Source organism: Ochotona curzoniae, unplaced genomic scaffold, assembly GCF_017591425.1.
Source record: "Ochotona curzoniae isolate NIBS_2020 unplaced genomic scaffold, NIBS_Ocur_1.0 contig_2688, whole genome shotgun sequence".
In the NCBI taxonomy this organism is placed as follows: Eukaryota; Metazoa; Chordata; class Mammalia; order Lagomorpha; family Ochotonidae; genus Ochotona; species Ochotona curzoniae.
Window position 1 is genome coordinate 18804299 of NW_024465553.1, and position 21419 is coordinate 18825717.

Below are 21419 nucleotides of genomic sequence, written 5' to 3' on the forward strand. Positions count from 1 at the left end.
ACTCACAGGATACTAGTGAGCCAGGAGCTGGGGCTGTGGAGACCATGGTGGAAGTCTAACATAAGACCTGGAACTCACTGGAGGCAGCGGCACAGTGAGTGCAAACAAAGAGCCGTGTACCAACCACAATAAATAAAATCAAACTGTAGACCTGTGGGTGACAGAGGATGCAAACTTGACACAAGGAGAAGAATCTGCTAACTAGAAGTACAATGACCAAGAGCAAAAGAAGAGACAGAGGAACAAGGAATATTACTGAAGACTCCCCTGCAAAAGAGCAAAATTCTTTGTCAACCTCACAGTTTACTGAGGAAGACAGAGAAAATGGGAGATACAGAATTCAAAACACTTGTTATAAAGCTTCTTATCAACAACGAGAACATGTAATATAGGAGTTCAAAGAACTTAAGGAATATGTCACACTGGAAATGAATCAAATGAAAGCTGATACATCAGAAATGAAGAATACAGTGGAGCAAATTAAAAGTACAGTGGAGAGTCTCCAAAATAGAGTGAAGGAGGCAGAAGAAAGAATCTCAAAATTAGAAGATATTTCCTTCTTTTCACCAGGGGAAAACAAACAAAAAGCTGGAAGCAGATCTGGATCAGGTTAAAAAAAAAAGTCTTCAAGAATTGAAAGACACTATTAAAAGGCCAAATATAAGAGTTATGGGAGTCCCAGATGGTGCAGAAAGAGAAGTTGGTTTTACAAATGTATTTAATGAAATAATAAGGGACAATTTCCTTAATCTAGAGAAAGAATTGGGAAACAACATCCAGGAGGGACACAGAACTCTCAACAGGGCTGACCAAAAGCAATCTTCACCAAGACACATGATAATCAAGCTCTCTTCAATTGAACATAAAGAAAAGATCCTTAAATGTGCACATGAAAAAAAATCAATTGACATATAAAGCAATGCCAATTAAACTCACAGAAGACCTCTACAGGAAACTCTACAGGCCAGAAGAGAATGGAGTGGCATATTCCAGATTCTAACAGCAAAAAGTTGTTGACCCAGGATAACGTAACCAGCAAAACTCTTTGTTTTTGAAAATGAAATAATATTCTTCCACAGTAAAGAAAAGTTAAAGGAATACGCCTCTTCCAAACCTGCCCTACAAAGGATACTTACAGAAGTTCTCTTGACAGAGAAATAGTGCCCACCAAAACCAAAGGTAAATGCAAAGAACATCTCAGTAAAATAACAGAAGACTAAATCAATGAACAGCACATTGCTAAAATGACAGGACAAAATTATCACCCATTTATATTGCCCCTGAATGTAAATAGCCCAACTCATTAATCAAATGTCATAGATTAGTAGACTGAATCAAAAAACAAAACCCATCTATTTGTTACCTACAGGAGACACATTTCACCAACAAAGAATAGCAGAAACTGTATTTCTGAGAGTTTGATTTTTTTGTGTGTGAATTTCATCTCTTCAAAACACTTTCTTCTGATTAAATTTTTCACTGACTCATAGATCATACAGCAGCATCATTTTCTTCAAGATGGTTCTTGATTTTCTTTTTCATTTCTTCAGCTACACGTTAGTCATTCAATAGCATGTTATTTAACTTCATGGTGTTGTTGATTTCTTTGTTTTCTTTCTGTTTTTGATTTTGTTCTGTGGTCTTTCATTTAAGGGGATGTACAGTAACTGTGTAGTGGAGACTATCATATCTAGTAGCGTGTTATTTAACTTCATGGTGTTGCAAATTTCTATTTTTCTTCCTGACGCTGATTTTGTATTGTGGCTTTTCATTTAAGAGGATGTATGGTAGCTGTGTAATGGACACTATCTAGTAGCATGTTATTTAACTTCATGGTGTTGTAAACTTCTATTTTTCTTCCTGCTGTTGATTTTTTATTGTGGCTTTTCATTCAGGGGATGTTTGCTTACCTCATCTCTATGTCCCATAAAGTGATGTCGTCACTGATCCAGGGGTTGGCTGGCTCGGCTGGTGTGATGAAGGGATCATACTCTGCATACTGTTCTGTGTAGGCGATCAGGCTGTGGGAGGGAAGCAGAGAACAGGATGCTGTTGATGTCCCAGGAACTGTAACAACCGCACTGCAGCAGTCCTAACAGAATTCCACATTCAAGGTTGCTCCTGGTCAATCGTGCACCTTTCCTGCATCCCTGTTCCCTTCTCATGATCAGAGTGCCAGCCTGGTGCTGGGACAGTCTCAGTACTCATACACATGTGATGCCTGCTTCTCCCATCAGCTCTTCACCTGAACTTTGCTGCATCTCTGCCTGCCAGCATTAGCTCTGATGGAAGCACTGGTCCAATCCTACGTGTACATCACCTGTCAGGTGGAGCATGTAGAAGACATAGTTCTGCCATCCCAGGATCCCCAGTTGGGTGCCTTTCCTATGGCAAAGACTTTTAAACCCTGCCGGACACTTTTCCAAAATCAACTTCATTTGTCCAGTTGCAATGATCAGCTAATGTAAGTGCAACACACTCTCAACATTAAACTTACCAGTTAACTCTTTTTAAACTCATTTTTATCTTAAAATGCTTTAAAACTTGAGAGGCAGAGAGGCAAATGCAGAAAAAGAGGGATGGAGGGAAGAAGAGGGGCAGAGAGAGAATGCTTATTCCCCAATGCCCACAATGGCCTGGACTGGTCTGCAGCTGAGCCTGGGAGCCAGAAACTCAATGTGGGTGTCCTACGTGAGTGACACAGATCTCGTTACTGTATCCATCATTGTCTCGTTACTGTATCCATCACTGTTGCCTCTTGGGAGCCGGAGGAAGCTGCAGTGAGGGGCCAGAGCCAGGGCTTGAACCCAGACCCTCTGATATGACAAACAGGTCTTGATTATTAGAACATATACCTGCCTCTTTTATTTATTTATTTTAATCAAAATACATATTGATAGCTAAAACCTACTTGTAAAACAGTGCTGAGGAAAGACAGAAGAAGCAAATGCAATGATTGCAAGATTTTTTTCTTCTCTTTCTTCTTACTCCTATTCTGTGTCTTGTTCCTTCTAGCACCTGCCTGAATATGTTTAAATTATATGATCTTATAGCTGCTCTTGCTTTATTAAATTTGAGGCAAGGATTAAACGATCTACTCAATAATCTCCCACTCTCTCCTCCTCTCCCTTTCAATGATCTCCAGAAAGACTTACACGGCAATTTTTTGCAAAATCAGTGGTTGGTGTTCACATCATTAAACCAGATAAAAATCTTCTGGTGCTCAGATAAGTATCATGCTGCTATTTTCAAGTGTTTTAACAAACCTGTGAAACATCCATCAATATTTTTTTTTTTCACACCTGCAACACATTCAATAACCCATCTGTTCTGTGCCCTGCCTCCAGGAGTTTCTCTCTGTGTATCTTTGGTTCACTTCCTCCAACCAGGACTACTTGCTCCACGGACTTCATGCAAAATCATCAGCCCGGGACAGCCTTCCTTCTGTGTTGGAACCCTTGTTTTATGAGTTGTACGTGTGATCTTTGGTTTTATTCCCTGGTTGTGCAGAAGCACACCCTGCCATAGCTTTCTAGCAGAGAGCAGAAGAACCAAGCATTTTGAGTTCTTTCAGTGCTAATTAATGGTTTTCTCTCCATATCTGAGTGAAGGTACTTCTTGACAACTAGTGTTACTATTGAGAAGTCAGGGTCCATTTGAATTCTTGTTCTTCAGTTTCATTTCTCTTTTTCAACACAGAATCTTCTCTTTGGTGCTTGACTGCTGTGAAACTTCACATAGACTCTTGCAACCTGTTTCTATTTACTGTGCTGGACACAACATGCAACAGACTAAAAAAAAAAAACTCTAAGAAATCATGTTATTTCTTTGATAATGTCTTCTTTTTCTTTTTAAAATTCATTTTCATTGGAAAGATTTTACAGAGAGAAGGAGGGACAGAGAACAAGGTCTTTCATACACTGTTCACTCCCCAGATGGCCACAATGGCCACAATGGCCGGAGCTGAGCCAAGTGCTGCTGTGCTGAGTACCAGAACCCTTGGGATGGGTGAGGAAGGCCCCTGTGCTCTCTGTCCTCACAGCCCTGTAGCCAGAGCTGCCATGAATGCCACTGGGTGCCGATGGTCCCTATTGATTTGGGTCATGCCTGTATTCTGTTTACGCACTGTTTTTCAGCACACACACTGCCCTTCTCCTGTGCTCGGGCAGGTGAATTGCGAAGGATTGTTTCTTGTAGGGCAAGGTTTTGATGCTGCTAGAAACAGACTTGGCACAGCCTTCTGCTGTTAGTCTCTTGTTGTCTTCTCACCCCCCACGGCCCTGGTAGCTTCAGGAGTCAAGCATGGCCACTTTCACTGCAATGCAAGTATTTCTATCCCAATGTTTGATTTTTTTTAAAAAAAATGACAATTTATAATATTTCAGACACGCAGAAAGGCTGAAAAGTTGTAGAAAATCTCCCTTATACTCACTGCTCAACTTAAGAATATAAAATATTACAGAGAAACAGGAGCTGTGGTTATTAATGGTTCCTAATCCTCTAAACTTTGTATCTTGGAAAAAAAGTTTAATTTTTAAAATTAATCTCTTAACTGGTTGACTTGTGAGTCCAAATTAGTTTTATTCTCTTAGTTGCTTTGGGGGAAAAAGAGAGGCTAGGCCTGTTTATAGACCTATAATTAATAATAATTTTCCAATATTAAGATTATACACCTACAATTCATCATTTCTTAATTAGAAACAGACTTTCCCTATTTTCAGCAAGTCTCCATAGAGCTGTGGTGGAATACCACTGTTCTTAAAGGGTTTCTTGGCTCTGAGTTATTCATTTAGAATTCAAATCCATCAGTGGACCTATTTGGCCAAGAGGTATGACTAGCTTTATGGTTATCGATCCATGAGAAAACTTCTCCCCAAGCATTGCCAGCAAGATATGTTAGCAATTTCCCCCAATAGCTAAGTCAGAGGCTCAGTTCCTGGGACTCAATTGTAAAGGGTGGGCAGGATGAGGCTCTTAAATCTTGGGAAGGATTGCCACTTTCCCTTTAATTCTCGAATGGGGCTTAGAATGCAACAGAGGGAGCCTTGATAATTCTGGTTTTAAAGCCAGATGCAGATTTCCTGACACCTGTACACCTCCCAGCTGTCCTGCATGCAGACCCTCACTTTTGGGCGGGGAGGAGAGGAAAGGGGAGGAAGTTGAAAATCCCTCTTGGCTGAGACATTGAATTCCTCTTTGTCAAGTTTACCAATGGCCTTACTACACTACTGACACACCACACAGAGGAGCCACACGGCTGTCCTGAGACTGCTGCAAGTTGTGTGCCTTGCCCAGACAAGGTCTATCAGTAGGAGCTTTCAGCCTCTTAGGGAGGATGGACGGGCAGAGGATTCTCAGCAAGGCTTGTGGTGGGATGCTATCCCAGGGAACCACTTCTGTGCCACGAGGGCTAACATTCTCCCTGAAAGCAGTTAGGCTTTGCATGGGGACATGTGTCAGCTTCCCAGAGCTGCTGTAACAGATGGCTGCAGACTTGGTGGCTCAGAGCACTGGCAGCGCACGCAGTCTGAAATCCAGCGCTCAGCAGGAAGAACCCTTCTCTGCTTCTTCTGGCTTCATGCGCCACAGCTGCTGCCTGGTCAGTGGCTGTAAAACTTCAAGCTGTCTCTGTCTTCCTATGGCCTTCTCTTTGAGATCCTTATATCTATAAGTTTTTTCCCCAAGTGAGGCCACATGCATTGGTTCTAGACATGTTATTTTTTGGAAGAGTTTAGCCCACTGTAAGGACCATACAAGGATAAGCTGGATGTGGGGATGCCTGCACACCATGGTAGAGTGCTACGTTGTCTTGACTACTCTGCTTTCAATCCAACTCCCTGCTCATGAGCCTGGGGAAGCACAAGATGGTTCCCTTGCTTGGGCTACTCGACCCATGGGGGAGACTTGGACAGAGTTCCTGGCTCCTGGCTTCAGCCTGACCCAGCCCTAATTGCTGTGGGCATTTCTAATAGATGAAAAAATCTCTCTCGCACATTCATATTCTCTTTCTTCTTCTCTCTCTTTCTTCCTCTCTCTCTCTCTCACACACACACTAAATGCATCTTTAAGAAAAAGAATATGGACATTTTTGGGGATTTTTATTCTGCCTACCACACTTGTGGTTTAGAGGAATTTACGCAGCAGTTAGAAAATGAAGGCACCTGAAAAAGAGTGTGGCGGAGACACAAGGTGCAGGAGGCTTGCCTGGACTTTTGGAGACTGGCACTGACATATTTTATCCCACAGCCACTGTCACCACCCATGCAAATACACTTGGTACTCATGAATCCATGCTTGTCCTGTTGGCAATATCAATGTGAAGAAGGATAAGAGACAGCCAAGTGCATGTTCCTGGAGGTCCCTAGGGGCAACTTGAGCTTTGGGCAGGCTGTGGCAGGAGCTGATCCTTCTCAGAGAGAAAGAGAAGGTTAACACCACAGAGAAGGTTCACATGGGGGATTGAGAGGAGGTGAAAGACTGCTCCTGCCTGGGCAGGGAGGGCGGGGGAGGGTCCCCTTTCCTCTGCTCTTCCTCTGCATTACCCCACCAAATGGACGCAACACAAGGAGGACAGGGAGGACAAGAGGGGCTGCTCGTGACCACCATGCTCTCTTGTCTCCTTCATCTGAGCTGAAGCTGCCTTTCCCTGGGAGCTAGAGCTTTCCAGGAGAGACACAGAGGAAGAGCCACGAAAGGGTGGCTGTGAGGGATCAGACGCATGCTCAGAACAGAGTGAAAGGCTTCGGGGGATGCTTCTAGGCGTGAAAGAGGTTGGAATGGAGACACAAGCACAGCCCATAAATAGAATGGATGCTTTCAGTTCAGCTGAACTTTATGCTTAGTCTCTGTGGAAACCTGTGTGAGGCGGACAGAGATTCTGGGTCATGAGTGTCCCCTAAGATAGACGAGCAGACATGGGGAGACACCTCTGGATTTCTGCTCAGCTCACGCGTCTCCTGAGGCTTGCCCTTGGACATGGACACAAGTTTATTTCAGGGGCGGCTACAGGCTCACTCAAGAGCCCTGCTTCGGCCACAGCTGAGTTTTCAGGAATAGGGCGAACATCCTCTCTCTCCAGTGGTAGGAGCTATGCGGAGCAGGAGGTGGTCTTGTTGCGGGACTCACACCTTGTAAAGCATGAGGTCATGGTAGAAAGTGGAGCAGGACCCAAGTTGGGAGAGTCTTGGAGGGCATCAAGGCCTGGGCTCCAGTTCCGTCTGAGTTCCATGACACTCGTGCCCTTCTCAGAGCGCAACTCTGCAGCCCTTCTCATCTCTGGAGAGTCAATATGTGCTCCTTTTTGCTAATGGATTTCAACTTAGGGATTCTTCTACTGGAAACTAAAAGAATGCAGTGGAAAAGGAGATGAAGGCGATAGGAGTATGAGAGCCAAGTTCATCAGGCTATCCTCTATGGCATCAATCAGACACCCTCTCCTCCAGAACATGCTTGCTTGGGGCTCAGCAACAAGGTGGATGGAGTTGGCTCAAGGTCAGGTAGGCAATGGTGGGGGCAGCAAGGACTACTGTTCAGAACTACTTGAGTCCAAAGTCAATGCCAGTCTCTTCAGAAAGACATGGAGTAGGGCAGCAAAAGCCCTGAGGGAGAGGAGAACAGAAGCAAAGAGCTTTGGAGGATGCTCAGCTGACAGCACACAAGCATCAGCAGCCCACAGGTGCACGTGACACAAAAGACAGAATCAGAGGGAGATAGAAACAAGAACACCCGAGAAATCCAGAGCAAGTTCTTCAGGAACAATACTTCTCCCTGAACAGTTTCAACATTCTTGTCCCTTTTCCCCTGACTCCTGGCAAGGATGTGGCCTTCCCATTTTCAGATGACAAAGTCCTCATGACAATGGAAACTGCTGACCTACAAAGCTTTGGTATGGGTACCACCCCGTCCTCAGGCCTGCCACCAGATTCTTAGCGATGTGTGGAACCAGCTTCCAATAAGTTGTCATAGGAGCTATTCAAAAACTTATTACCTACAGGGTTGTTGCTGTGGCATAGTGTGTTAAGCTTCTGCCCACAGCACAGACAACCCATATGAGCACCAATTTGAGTCCTAGCCATTCCACTTCTAATCTAGCTCCTTGCTAATGATCCGGGAAAGCAGTGGAGGATGGTCCAAGTTCTTGGGACTCTGAACCCACATGTGAGACCCAGAAGAAGCTGTGGGCTCCTAGCTTTTGTCTGGCCCAGCTCCACGCGCTGATACTATTTGTGGAGTGAATCCATGGATGAACAACCTGTCTCTGCATCTTCACTTCTCTCTAATTCCGCCTTTCAAATAAAAACAAATCTTTAAAAACCCTTGTTACCTATTTCTGGAAATTTCCATGAAGTATTTTTGAACTGCAGAGGACCAAGGGTAACTCAAAGTGCAGAGTAAACTGTGGATAGGGGGGCTCCCGGGAGTGAAAAGTTTACCCCAACTGCTTGAGAGCAAGCTCAAAAGCTCTGATAGCATCCTTTCTCCCTTAGCAAAGTGAGATGCATGATCTTGTTACAAATGGGCCAGGTGGGACCCAGCAAGTACGACAGGTGAATTGGAGGAAGAAGTGATGCGAGTCGTCACGGGCTGGGTGATGCTTTCGGAGGGCAGCCGGGAGCTCAGAACACAAGGCTGGGACTTCATTTACTACACGGGAAGGGGGGAGGATGCCAACGCCCTGCCACTGCTGGGCTCCAGGGAAACGGAGCTGGCAGCTTAGGGAAGCCATAACAAGGGCAAGCATCATGGCATAGGGTCCATGCCCACTTGAGCAACTCAGGTGTCTCGGTGTCTTTGGGGCCCGTGAAGACATGCAGATTCACAGAAGCACAAGCTCCTCCCATAACACAGCGCCGTCTTGGTGTCTAACCGGTGACATCCTTCTTTCCATCATTTCTAGATAACTTGTCATGGCTAACACAACGTAAAGGTTATACAAAGAGCGGTCATATTGCATCACCCAGGGAAGAATGGCAAGGGCCAAGGTGTGGTTGTTTGTTTTATACATGGACTTCCCCTGCCCTGTCTCATTATTGCAGATGCATGGCTGCCTGGGTTTGCGGATGTAGACGCTGCAGACAGGGAAGGGTGCCACAGGCCTAAAAGTTGCTGGAGCACTCAGTGCAAAATCTGAGCCTCTCCACAAGAAGGATGCCTAACCCTGACTGTGATGGGAAGAGAGGACAGAGGAGATGCTAACACTCCCCCCTTGGCAGGTGCCGTTCCTTAAGCCATGATGCTTGGCAGAGATGCAAGGAAGGAAGAGAGAGGGGATGCTGTTGAGGAAGGAGATTGCGGTGTGATGTGGCACTGCAGGGGCTGATGGAGGGAGCTTGCTTCCCATGGACCGATTCATTCATGAACACATGGAGTTTGTTTCCCTCCACCAAAGAATGGGGCAGTGGAGAGAGACTACAATGGAAGAAAAACGCATTCATTCAGTAGGTGGCCCTGAGAATTTGAGTCTGCAGAGAGAAGAGTGTATGCCAGGGTAGGTTCCCTGATCCTTGCCCGCCATGGATTACAGTCACCTGGTCCATGCGCCTCCTACTACCTGTAATGGAATGAGAGAAAGGAGAAGCCGGAACCCTATGGCTTCTGGACTCACACCGAAGCAAAGTGCTAGTGGCTTTTGTGGGTTGTTTTTTTTTTTTTTTTTTGCTCCTGGTTTTTCCTCCCCTGAAACTATCATTAGACATTAAGTTCACGGATTTCCATCACCCTAGCAGGTTTTTAATGGAGCCTCAGGGTACCCAGTCCCTTGCTGTCTTATCTCATTTCATTAATTACATTTCATGATCACTGAGGGTCAGGAGGCAGTGGAGGAACCGGCATCCAATTTCAGGCAGCGACGGCAGTCTTAGAGATGGGCACGGCAGATGATGTTAAAAAAAATCAATTCATCAGTCAGCTGTGACGCACAAATGACTCTCAGTAATAGGGTGAGGATAAGCTGAGTGTGGACGCAGATATCACACGGAACAACTTGATCCTGCCGTGTGCGGGTGGTGTGGCGGGACACCTGCTGTGACAGTGCCCCAGCTCAGCGCCACCATGAACAGGGAGCTACCTCTAGGCAAACACAGCCAAGACACAGAGATTCCTGACAATTTAGAACCAAAATGTATTGCTCTTCTCATTCCCGCAGCGGCCTTGTCAAGTGCTGAAAGCCTGGAGCGAACATGAAGGGGACTGCCTGGGGGACTTCCGTGCCAAGAGGGAAGATGTCCTTCACTTGGCAGCTTCAGCCATGCACAGAACTTCCATCAGGGGTCAAAGGCTGCCTGAGCCGAGCCTACAGTTCACTGCCATTTGGGCCTAGCCAAGCCTACACTATCATTTGGGAGCATGAGACTCCTCATGCATCTCCAAGTTCAAGGCTAATCAACTTTGCTCTTTGGGCCTCTGCTTTTGGTAGGTCAAAAAAACGGAGTCTATTTCCCTCCTTGCCTTTGAATCAAATCTGGGCTTGAGTCTTGCTTTATCCAATACAATGCAGCATAATCGCTGGAATGACAGTTTAAAGCCTCAAGAGGTTCTGGATGCTTCTGTGTGCGTGCTTTCTCTGCACCCCATAATTCCCTTGTGAAGACGTTAAATCAGACTGTTGAGCATGAAGCAGAGCCCACTGTCCTAGCTAACGTCATTCGGACCCAGCAGCCACCACTCCGTGAAAGATCACAGCAAAGGTTAGCGGAGCTGCCTACCCTGTCCATAGATGCCTGCAGGCACCTGGAGGAATCCACTGGAGCTGCTGGCACACAGGTGTGCGGGCAGCAGATAAACATGTACAGTTTTAAGTCACTGAGTTGTAGGCTGGCCTGATGTCCAACAATAGCTATGGACTGGAAATGGGAGCTGCTTGGAGGGGAAGCAGCATTACCAGAGATCAGCATGTTGACAGGAGCAAGAAAACCAACCAAGCCAGCAACCAGTCATCCAAACAGACACACAGGCCCTGGTAAAGCAAGGATGCCTTGGGTCACTGAGAGGGTAGGAAGCAATCTGTGGTGTTCTGGAAGACCGTAGTGGATCAGCTACCTCCAATGCTGGTTCCTAAATGGGTACCAGTTCATGTTCCAGCTGCTCTATCACCATTCCAGATCCTGCTATTGGCCTGAGAAAAGCACCTAAAAGATTCCTGAGTGCTTGGGCCCCTGCCGCCCACGTGGGGGACTCGGAAGGAACACTTGGCTCCTGGCTTCAGACTGGCCCATCCCCAGCTTTTGTGGCCATCTAGGAAAGTGAAGCAGCAGATGGAAAATTCAATCTCTCCATCCCTAATTCCTTCAAAGTAAATGATTTTTTAAAAAAGACCTTGACCAGGGCTTTAAAAGTACAGCGTTAACAATCTCCAAGGGGGTCATGAAATTGAATATTTGGAAAAATCCACACATGGACTTAGAAAAATTGTTTTGCCCCCCCCAAATGAGCTTTTTCAATTCCTTTACATGAATCTTTTGAAGTACCTACACATAAGAATACTGACCCTGAGTCAGCTAGAAAAAAACGAACTGGAATATAGTGTTCTTTCTTCTAGAAGGCGAGGTCCTAAATCACATTTCACAAAGACTGTCCCTTGAAACAGCTGGCACACCGAGCCTAGGGGACTAAGAGCTGCTTCTCTCTGCTCTCAGCAAGCTGCTTGTGTGAGCAGGAACCCACTTTCTGAAACACAGGCTGGGGAATAACTCCATTACGTTCCCAGCAGGTGCAGAAGGCCTGGGGACCGCAGTGGGGCTGTCACACGGCTGGCACTTCAGGGACATGTAGGCACTCCTAGGGACAAACAGAACTGTTGAAGCTGGGACACAACGGGGATGTCTGTGAAGAGGAGCTAGATTCCTGGCTCATGCGAAGCAGGGAGGCGTGGAGACCCCAGGGCAGCCTGCAGGGCTCTCAGGGTAGGAGACTTGGAAGACAGTCCAGTAGTGGTCCTGGCATAGAACTGCCATCTTTGGGGCCTCCCCACCTGTGCCCTGAATCTTGTGCCTCTGAATTCTATCCCCTGCACCTCGTGGAAGACAAGGGCTGCACACACTCACTGTGTGTATTCAAGCTGCTGAGGCCTGGATTGACTTATCACCAAATTCTCCCACAACCTCCCATGCCAACAGGTGGAAACAGGCCCTGGAAGAGGTCGCTTTGCTAGTTAGAACATGGGGAATGGCAAAGGCAGGCTCCACGTTGTCAACGGTGGACTCCAAACCCAGTCCTACATTGTCTATCTGCTCCTTCCACAGGCGAAGCTTCTGGATTCATTCCCTCCTATCATGCCCATCACCCTCAAGAGAAGTAAATGGGAAAAGGATGGGGACATTTCCCAAGGGGGATGAGGCTCTGGCTCATTACCACTTATCACCTGCAGCAGGTCCAGGAAACCAGATCCCGGGTGGGGGACAGTGTGCGTGCCCACCTGAGAGGGCTCAGCTTTCAACCCATGGCCAGCTGCCAGCACCATCTCCCTGTCCCACCGCCAGCACAGCCTGTGACAGGCTGGGTTCCAGGCTGCTTTATCTTCTGCTCACACCCATGTCATCCCTCTCCTCTTCCCTATCCGGGGCTCTGAAGAAAGGCTCTTGTGTCACAGGGCAAAGGGGCCAGTTACTGCTGCTGGGAATTAAATCTAGGCTTTGCCGGGTTGGGGGGGGGACTCCCTGAGAGCTTCTGCTGGGCGTGGCAGGAGCCCTGGGACTGGGATAATCCCTTCCAGGAGAGCAGGCTGTCAAGCACAATTAGGGGGAGCAGGTGGGGCCCCTCCCTGGCTTGGGGTAAACAAACAAACCACAGGACACGCCAGCCTGCTGGGCTTTCTGGGCTTTCTCTCCGGCCCACTTCAGCACACCTGTGCACTTGGCAGTGTCTGCCCACCCACTGCTGCCTGGTCAGGGTCTTTCCATATACCCTAAAGGCAAGACAAAGCCAGCTAGCACTCAGGAGCAGCCTCTGGCCGCAACATGTCATCAGAAATCAGGCCAGTCCCTCGGAAGGTTACCTGGGAAGCAGATTTCCTGGCTCTGCCCTGGAGCCCAGGATTAGCATCCTCAGATCTGAGACTTGGCAGTTCTTTTGTGGTCACTGTCCCCGTCCCCGATCCCTGCCTGGATCCCTGCACTCAGCGCCAAGGCATCTGAGGCCAGTGTGTGCTACAATAGCTTAAGCTATCATCTGCAACACAGTCCTCATATATGGGTATTGGTTCGAGTCCTGGCTGTTCCACTTCCAATCTAATTCCCTGCTAATGAACCTAGGAAAGCCTGGGACTATGTCTCAAGTACTTGAATCCCTGCCATCGAGAAGGGAGACCCAAGCAGAGTTCCAGGCTTCTGAATCTAATCTTGCCAAACTCCAGACACTATGGCTATTTGGGGAGAGTGAACCAGCAGATGGAAGGGTGGGGGTGTGTGTGTGTGTGTGTGTGTGTGTGTGTGTGTGTGTGTGTGTGTGTGTGTGAAATCTTTTTTTTTTAAGAGTCATTAGATCATTAGATCTCCATGACGGCCTAAGGAAAGGTGCTTTGAGGAAAGAGGGTGCTTCAAGAACTTCATGGAAACAGAACGAAAAGATAACTTATGTTATTGCAAAACACTGCTGAAATCCATGCCTATGAGGAGTCTTTGAACAGTCTTCAGAAAATGTATATGAGAAAAAAATCATGCACAGATTCCATGATGTTTCTGCATCGAAATAAACAGTCTTTTGGCTCCACGGAGTTTCTGAAGTCTCCTGGTGACCCTCCCCTAGGACTGCGGACCCTGAAGGACCCTTCCGATACCAGCGCAGCAAGTCCCCCTGTGCTCCTGCATACAGGGACAGCCACTCTCTTCCCTGACTCACAGGGACAGAAGCCTGGGGATGTGCACAGCTGTGGGCCCAGGAGAGTTGAAGTCATCCCAGCTACTCCACTTGCAGCCACTGTTGTGGCACAGGTGAACTACAGGGAAACCTGAAATGCATTTCCAGAGCTGGGCACTATGAACAGATGCTCCCATGTTTGGAGTGTGAGAGAGGTGGCTCTGGTGCCAACATTTAGAGGACATTCTGATTCTAGAACAACTGGGACCTAAATGTTAGTAGAGCCCCAGGCCTTGAGCAACCTCCTAACGTGTGTGCATGAGGGAAAACAGGAATGCCAGCAAATCTCAGAGCAGGGTGCTTTAACTCTCTCGGGTCCTGGACACTGGCCCCCTCTGCAGACATTTTGGGTTGCCACAACAATAGGGAAGGGGATGACTTGTAACTGACCAGTGGGTAGAGACTGAAGTTACTCCTCAATCTCTTATAAGGCACAGAATATTATATTATATACAAGCAATTATGTGGCCCAGAGTGTTGGCAAAGCCTCCGTTAGGAAAATGGGGTAAAGACACCATCAAAAATACAAACTGCTCCAGGGATATCTTTGAATCCCCTGTAGGCTGAGTGTTAATTCAGACTGTGATTTGGGGCTGGTATTTTCTTAACTACCATTTGTGATTCTTTACCAACTGCAATGTGGATCAATCCAGGAGTCTGTAGGGAGGTACAGGATTCCACGTGGATGTCACAGCCAGTCTCCAGGACGAGCTGGGCTTAAAGGACTGGGGTCATCTGATATCCGATAAACACCAAGACCAGCTTAAGCCTTTGATTCCCTTGGAAATTGGTCATCACATTAATAGAAACATATGGATGAACAAATGTTCAGTTCTGGGCAGCCTGATCAGATTTTCTCTCTCTCTGGACTCCCAAGGTGGGGTCTACCTAACACTTAAGAGTTCCAAAACAGACTATTTCATGGATAAAACTGAATCTCCCACAAGTTAATGGAGTGGAGCCAGCCATTGGTGCAGATGGAGGTCTCAATGTCCCTGCAAAGCCAGTCTTGAAGGGGACAGATATTTCATTTACAGCTGAGCCGGTGTAGTTTGGAGCTTGATGGTGTGTGGAGGCGGGCCAGCTGCTGCTGCTCTAGTCCCCTCCTGCTTGCTTACCCAGCCAGCACTGCCAAGCCCACACACAGTTTCTCTCTCCCTATAAAGATGAATCTGGGTGTTTTGTAGCTGAAAAGGGAACAATTCTACCTGTTGAAGGTCAAGGTACAGGCCACTCTTCCTTGACTGGCAAAGTCCCATGGACACCTGCCTCCAAGCTTGAGCAACAGAATGTCTCTTATTCCAGCTGGTCCTCTAAGCTGCACTCCCACAGCACCTGTGTGTGTTTTTTCCCCCAGTGGCTAAAGGAGCAACTCTGGCTCCTGGTATTGAACTTTCCTCTTGCCCATAATCTGGCAGCATCTCTCCTTCCCTTGCTCAACAGGAAAACAGGGATGTTGAGTAGAGAACACCTACCTCTCAGCCACCTTGGACATTTTCAAACAATGTCTGTCGATCTGTGCATTCAAAAACGTTATCTGAGGGGGAAAGAAAGGGGTTGTTAAGGTCCTTATACAATTCCTTTCTTCCCTTCAGCCCAAGAACCCAAATCCTACATTTTCACTAAGACCCCACATCCTCTTTGGCAAGCCTTTGCCCAACCTACTGCTTTGTGCACCAGTAGCCAATTTGCCCCTTAGGAAATTTTTTGCCACACTTCAGATTTATTCTCTACAACTGCACCTAGGTCACAGAAGTTGCCTGTTCTATGTTGTATCTGAAACCTAAACCTAACAGCGAACAGCAGCAACTTAATCTACAAAGAAAGGATGGGAAGCATGTGTGCTAAAACCGCCTATTCTCAACTAAGCCCCAATCACTTCTCCTCTTCCCATCTTTCCCATGGACATCACACCCAGGCTTGGTAGACTCAACTAGAACCATCCCATACTGATTTTTACTCATGTTTCTTTTTCCTTATTCAACTAAATGCAGAGAGGCAGGCATGCAAATGTTTATCCCCTGGGGTTTTCCTACCTCTCAGATACCACCGAAGGATAATATAAAATGGAGACCCTGATGGTGCTTTAATATCAGTAACCACCACAAGGGAGAGAGACAATGAGCTATTGTCTGTAGACTTGGAATTCTCATTAAGAAGGAATCCAAACCCAATCAAGTAATGCTGGGAACTGCTGGAGGAAGTCTGAGAATTCTTCCTCTCAAGCTCCATGGGTTCTTCATACACACGGCACTGAAAGACTCTGTGGCCCATGGAATGGACTTCTATGGTGGTTTCCCGAAACTCAAAGTTCACTCAGCCCTGGGAGGTGAGCATTAAAAGGGTTCTCTTGCTGGTTTGTTGGTTGTCTGGCCGTGTCTGCTCTGGGGATCACAACCACGAATCCACTCACCTGTCTCCGGATGTCTTCTTTCGTCGTCTTCCTAATTGGCTGACTGGGTATGTGCATGGGGCTTTGTGACTGGGATTCTTCCGTTACACCATACACGGACTAGAAGGAGGAAGAGGAAGGAGAGAGAATTATCTGCCTTTAGAAGGGAAAGGTGACCTAGGAGACAGCAGGCCCAAACCTCACCGCACTCATCAAACAGCTAACTACAGATGATAAATGGACTTGGAGCGAATTTCTGCCTCCTGAATTTCTGCCTCCTGAAGCATCTCATTCCACCTTTGGTTTATCCCAGTCAGAAAATCTTTCCTTGGCCTGGGCATTCAGTCTTGCAGCTAAAACTCTTGTGTCCCACGTTGGAGTTCTGGAATCCATTCTGCCTTGGTGACCAATTCCAGCTTCCTGCTAACACAGACCCTGGGAGGTAGCATGTGTTGCCCCAAGAAATGGACTCCCATAGGAGAGCTGGATTAAGTTTCTAGCTCCTGGCTTCAGCTGAGCCATTGTAGGCATTTGTAGGGGGTGTGTGTTGCATTTGAAACCTGTCTATTTCTTTCTCTTGACTACTAATATAGATGAAGAAAAAAATTGTAAAATGAAATGCTTTCTTTCATTGAGCTGTAAATGGTCATCTTGTATGCGGGTACTTCAACAAGTTGGTGGCTAAATGGGATGAAAAGATGAACTGATTTTGGATGCATAAAACTTGCAATCCATGCATAATCTTACTGCACGTTTTCTATTCATGCTGTGAAGACGCCCTCGTTCATGAGTATTTCCCCAAAGCTGCAGCTAAAACCTGTGAAATCCGGGAACATTTTGACAGTGTGGACGTGGCATTCTGGAATGCTAGATCCCGTAAAGGGTAAATGAAGACTTTTTAATATTAACAAAGTACAATTTAGTGACTACGGTCATCTCAGTGAGTGACAAAATGCCTAGGCAAATTTAATACACATTGTACACACACACACACACACACACACACACACACACACACACACATTTTTCATGTCTCTCTCAAACTTCAAAAAGTTCATGGGAAGTGTAACAAAAAATAAGCTTATTTGGGTGTACAAATTTTTTAAACCATGCATAGATTTAAAAACTATACATATATAATTATATATTATATGTAATCATATAATATATGATAATATATAATATGATATGATTATATGTAATCATCATATATTATATGAAATCATATAATATATGATAATATAATATAATTATATATTATATTACATATAACATTATATATTATATACACTATATATCATATATGTACAACTATATAATCATATATCATATGATATTATAATATTTATTTTATATTTGATTGTATATTCAATATTATATATAACATCTATTATATAACTTATAACATTTTTTATATAATTATATAATCGCATATAATCATTATAACCATAATTATTCTATATTATGATTATATTATAATCAATGAAATATATTTGTATAGCTATATAAATATAAACATAATATTAGTTGTAAACAATTATAAATTACATAAAATATAATTATAAAAATATATTATAATATAATCATAATTATAACATTAAATTATATAATTATATAATATAATCATATACAATATAATTATGTTTATATAATATAGAATATATTATATGCTTATATAATATAGAATATGATATATAATTATACAAATGTAATATGTAATTATATATAACATGTTTATATATAATTATATATTATACAATATAAATAACTATATATAAAATTATAAATATAATAGGTACTTCCATAAATTTTTGAAGACCTTCCACATTTGAATTCAGTTCAAAATTTTTTGCACCAAAATAAAACTTAAAAATTCCAAATTTCCATGGACTTTTAAAAGATGATTTCTTTGTTTAGCTGAAGGGCAGAGTGACAGAAAGCAAGGGGGAGACACACACAGAGAAAGACACAGAGCGAGAGCCCATCCATCCATCCACTGGTTCACTCCCCAGTGTCTGCAGAATCCTGCGCGAGGCCAGACAGAAACCAGGACTGAGCAATTCCAGCCAGCTCTCCCGTGCAAGAAACAGGAACAGGTCACCATCTGCTGCTAGGAGCATCAGCAGGAAGCTTGATAGGAAGTGACAAGCAGCTGGGGCCCAAACCAGGCACTCTGGTCCAGGATATGGGTATGCCAGAGGGACAACCAATGCAGAACAATGCCCATACTCAATGAACTTTCTGAAGCGCTTGTGTATGTGTGTGTGTCTATGACTACAGGGCAGAGAAAACTGGCCTTTGCATGAAATGGGGAAGTTTGGGGTCACATCTTAACTTTTTCTAATATAGAGGATATCATGTTCACCCACAGGACGTTCCTTGGCACTGTGGTGAGGGTGGGATGTAGGGATTGAGGAACAGTCTGGGGGTGGCACCCATGGGTATGCTGTGGCCCTTTCCATCAAGCGAGACACATGTGACCATAGGGCCATTCATGGTTAAACAAGATGGTGACCTGCGTGCAGACAATCTACTAAAAGACAGTCACTTGCTTCTGAGAGCCCAAGTCTATTTTATCTGTGACCTTTCCCATGTGTTTTTTTTTTTCTGCCTTCAGTTTCCTTTCCTCCCTGCCACCTCCCAAGGTCAGCTGCCACATGCACTGCTTCTGCACACTTGACCTCACTTCCAGGAAGCGCCTGGGAAGACCCCAGCAAGGGCAGCAGCCCTTCACATCACATCTCTGATCCTATGACCTTGTTTCATTGTTTCATTCCCCACAGGCGTAGCAAAGAACACCTGAGTAGGTCCCACTGGCAAGCACTGTGCCAAGCACACCCCAGCCATTCCGTCAGTATTTGTACAATGAATGAAATGGTTCCCAAAGACAAAATACACTAGGAAAGCAAACAGTAAATTACTATTTGAACAGCAGCAGAAATGAGAGGGCTTTTTTTTCGCAGCAGGAGTTCTTGATCCGGCTAAATTCACAAACCTTTTTAACCTTCTGCGGGTTCTTCAATCGTCGACACTTCCTGATATCCATTTCTGTAGTGTTCACACAGCCTGGCTGAGGAGAAAAGTCATGCAAATTACTGAGCGAAAATCCCTCTTCCCACTTAGCCCAAGTAACACCATCAGCATCGATCTCCAGCTTTCTCATTACAGATAATGCATGAATATGACCCAGTTCGCCATGACGGATCTGCTTCTCCAGGGAGTTCTCATACAACTTAGCTGATACTATCTAAGGAATGATATGTAGACGGCAGAATACAGTTTATTTCTTTTTAATATTTATTTAAAAGGTGGGGTTGGAGGTAGGGAGTGAGCAAGCTAACTCTTCTACCCCCTGGTTCACTCTCCATGTGGCCACCATAGCCAGGACTGAGGCACGAGACTGGAAATCCACTGGACCTCCTCTTTGGATGCAGGGGCCCAAATCAAATACTTGGGCCATTGTCCGTTGTCTTCCTAGGTGCGTTAGCAAGGAGCAGGGTCAGAAGCTGAGACTACGGACATATGGGATGCAGTCACAGCAGGCAGTGTCTTAACCTGCGGCGTGCCACCCTTGGAGTGCAGTTTCCAACAGGCAGCTTAAGTGACAAGACTCTCTGGGCCCCAGCCTTTGTTAGTTCACACACATAAGCATCTGAGAAGGCTTTGATGTCAGGGAGTTATTTTTCTTTTTGCCTTTACTTTGAATCCGTTTTTAGAAAGGCTCAAATAGTTTATTCAATTTTAATTCCATTCCATGGCAAGAGATGAAAGCGTTGTCTGAATAACAAAACATTAGAAATATAGTCACACTTCTACTGATACATTTTGTACTGGTGAATGTGTTTACTTGCTAACACGCCTTTGTGACTTCCACATTGGTACTCGGTGCATTAATGGGAAGACAAAGGCATGCTTGGGCTGTCCCCTGGGTCTGTGTTTCCAGCTGAGACTGAATGAGGGGACACTTGGTCCTTTTGTTCCAGGTCTCATGCTCCAAAGCATTTGACCCACGCTTTCTTACTGGCCACATTTCCTTTCCTTCTGTGCTTGTTGTGTGCCGCCCCTACACGTAGAGCTGAAGTGTTGACCCAAAGTGCAGGTGTCACACAGAGAAAACTCAGGCTGGAGAAGCCTCATCCAAGCAGAGCTCTGTGCTGTGGCCAGTGAGTTCAGCATTAATGCAGCAGGAGTGTTTATAGGACCTTCAGAAAGTCTGAGAGGTGTGGACGCCTTGCCTAGCTTCTAAGACACCCAGGTTCCTAATCTGAGCATCTGAGCTCCAGACCTGCCTCGTGTCTGGCTCCAGCCTCCTGCTCATGCAGACCCCGGGAAGCACTAGGGCATGGTTCCAACACTTGTGTTTCTGTCCACATGGGAGATCTGGATTGAGTGCCCAGCTCCTGGCTTTCGCTCCGCTCAGTCCTTGCCATTCATTGAGGACACTGGGGGAATGAACAAGCAGATGGAAGAGCTTTCCCCTACCCCAAGTCTGTCTGTCTGTCTCTCTTTCAAAGACTTTTTTTAAAAAAAGTTTGTTGACAAAGGGGCCTGGCAATGATGATTCAGTGGCTAAAGCTTAGCCTTGCAAGTGCTGACATCCCATATGGGCATCGATTCGTGTCCCAGCTGCTCCATGTCTGGCCCAGTTCCTGTTGTGGCCTGGAAAGGCAATAGAGGATGGCCCAAACCCTTGGGATCCTGCACCCACGTGGGAGACCCAGAAGAGGGTCCTGTCTCCTAGCTTTGGATTGGCTCAGCTCTGGCCATTGAGGCCACTTGGGGAGTAAATCAACGGATGGAAGATCTTTCTCTTTGTTTCGTCCTTCTCTCTGTAAATATGCCTTTCCAATTAAAAAAAAATTTTATTTAAAGTGTGGAAAAAAAATTAAAAGGTAAGTTTATTTTGGTGCAAATTTTTACAATTCATGCATAGCTTTTTCAAAACACGCATTCCCATGGACTTTTTGAAACCCCATTTATACATTAATTGAATCATGTTTCTACAGAAAGGTACTTTTTAACAGGTGGAGCTGGCATACATTCCAGAAACCCACATGAATGCATGGAAAGGCACATTTCACAGACCTTGAGGAATGTCTTAAGAATGAAAATATCTGGTGGTTCAAGGGCAGTGTTTTCTTTCAAGAGGGAAATGAGAAAGCTAAGATGCACGTGC

At 45.4% G+C, this 21419-nt stretch overlaps 1 protein-coding gene across 8 annotated transcripts in view; it reads right to left on the reverse strand.

Moving 5' to 3' along the window:
• The window catches only part of RGS6 (regulator of G protein signaling 6), a 397347-nt gene that overhangs the window by 47070 nt on the left and 328858 nt on the right, over positions 1–21419 (reverse strand). For 4 of the 8 annotated variants that reach the window (XM_040975611.1, XM_040975610.1, XM_040975607.1 and 1 more), the window contains 4 exons: positions 19239–19313; positions 16265–16363; positions 15327–15388; positions 1911–2021 (listed from right to left, as the gene is read on the reverse strand). In XM_040975611.1, coding sequence (XP_040831545.1) covers positions 1911–2021; positions 15327–15388; positions 16265–16363; positions 19239–19313 — 347 coding nt within the window. The remainder of the gene's footprint in view (positions 1–1910; positions 2022–15326; positions 15389–16264; positions 16364–19238; positions 19314–21419) is intronic. The other 4 variants (XM_040975609.1, XM_040975615.1, XM_040975608.1 and 1 more) reach the window with 3 other exon arrangements.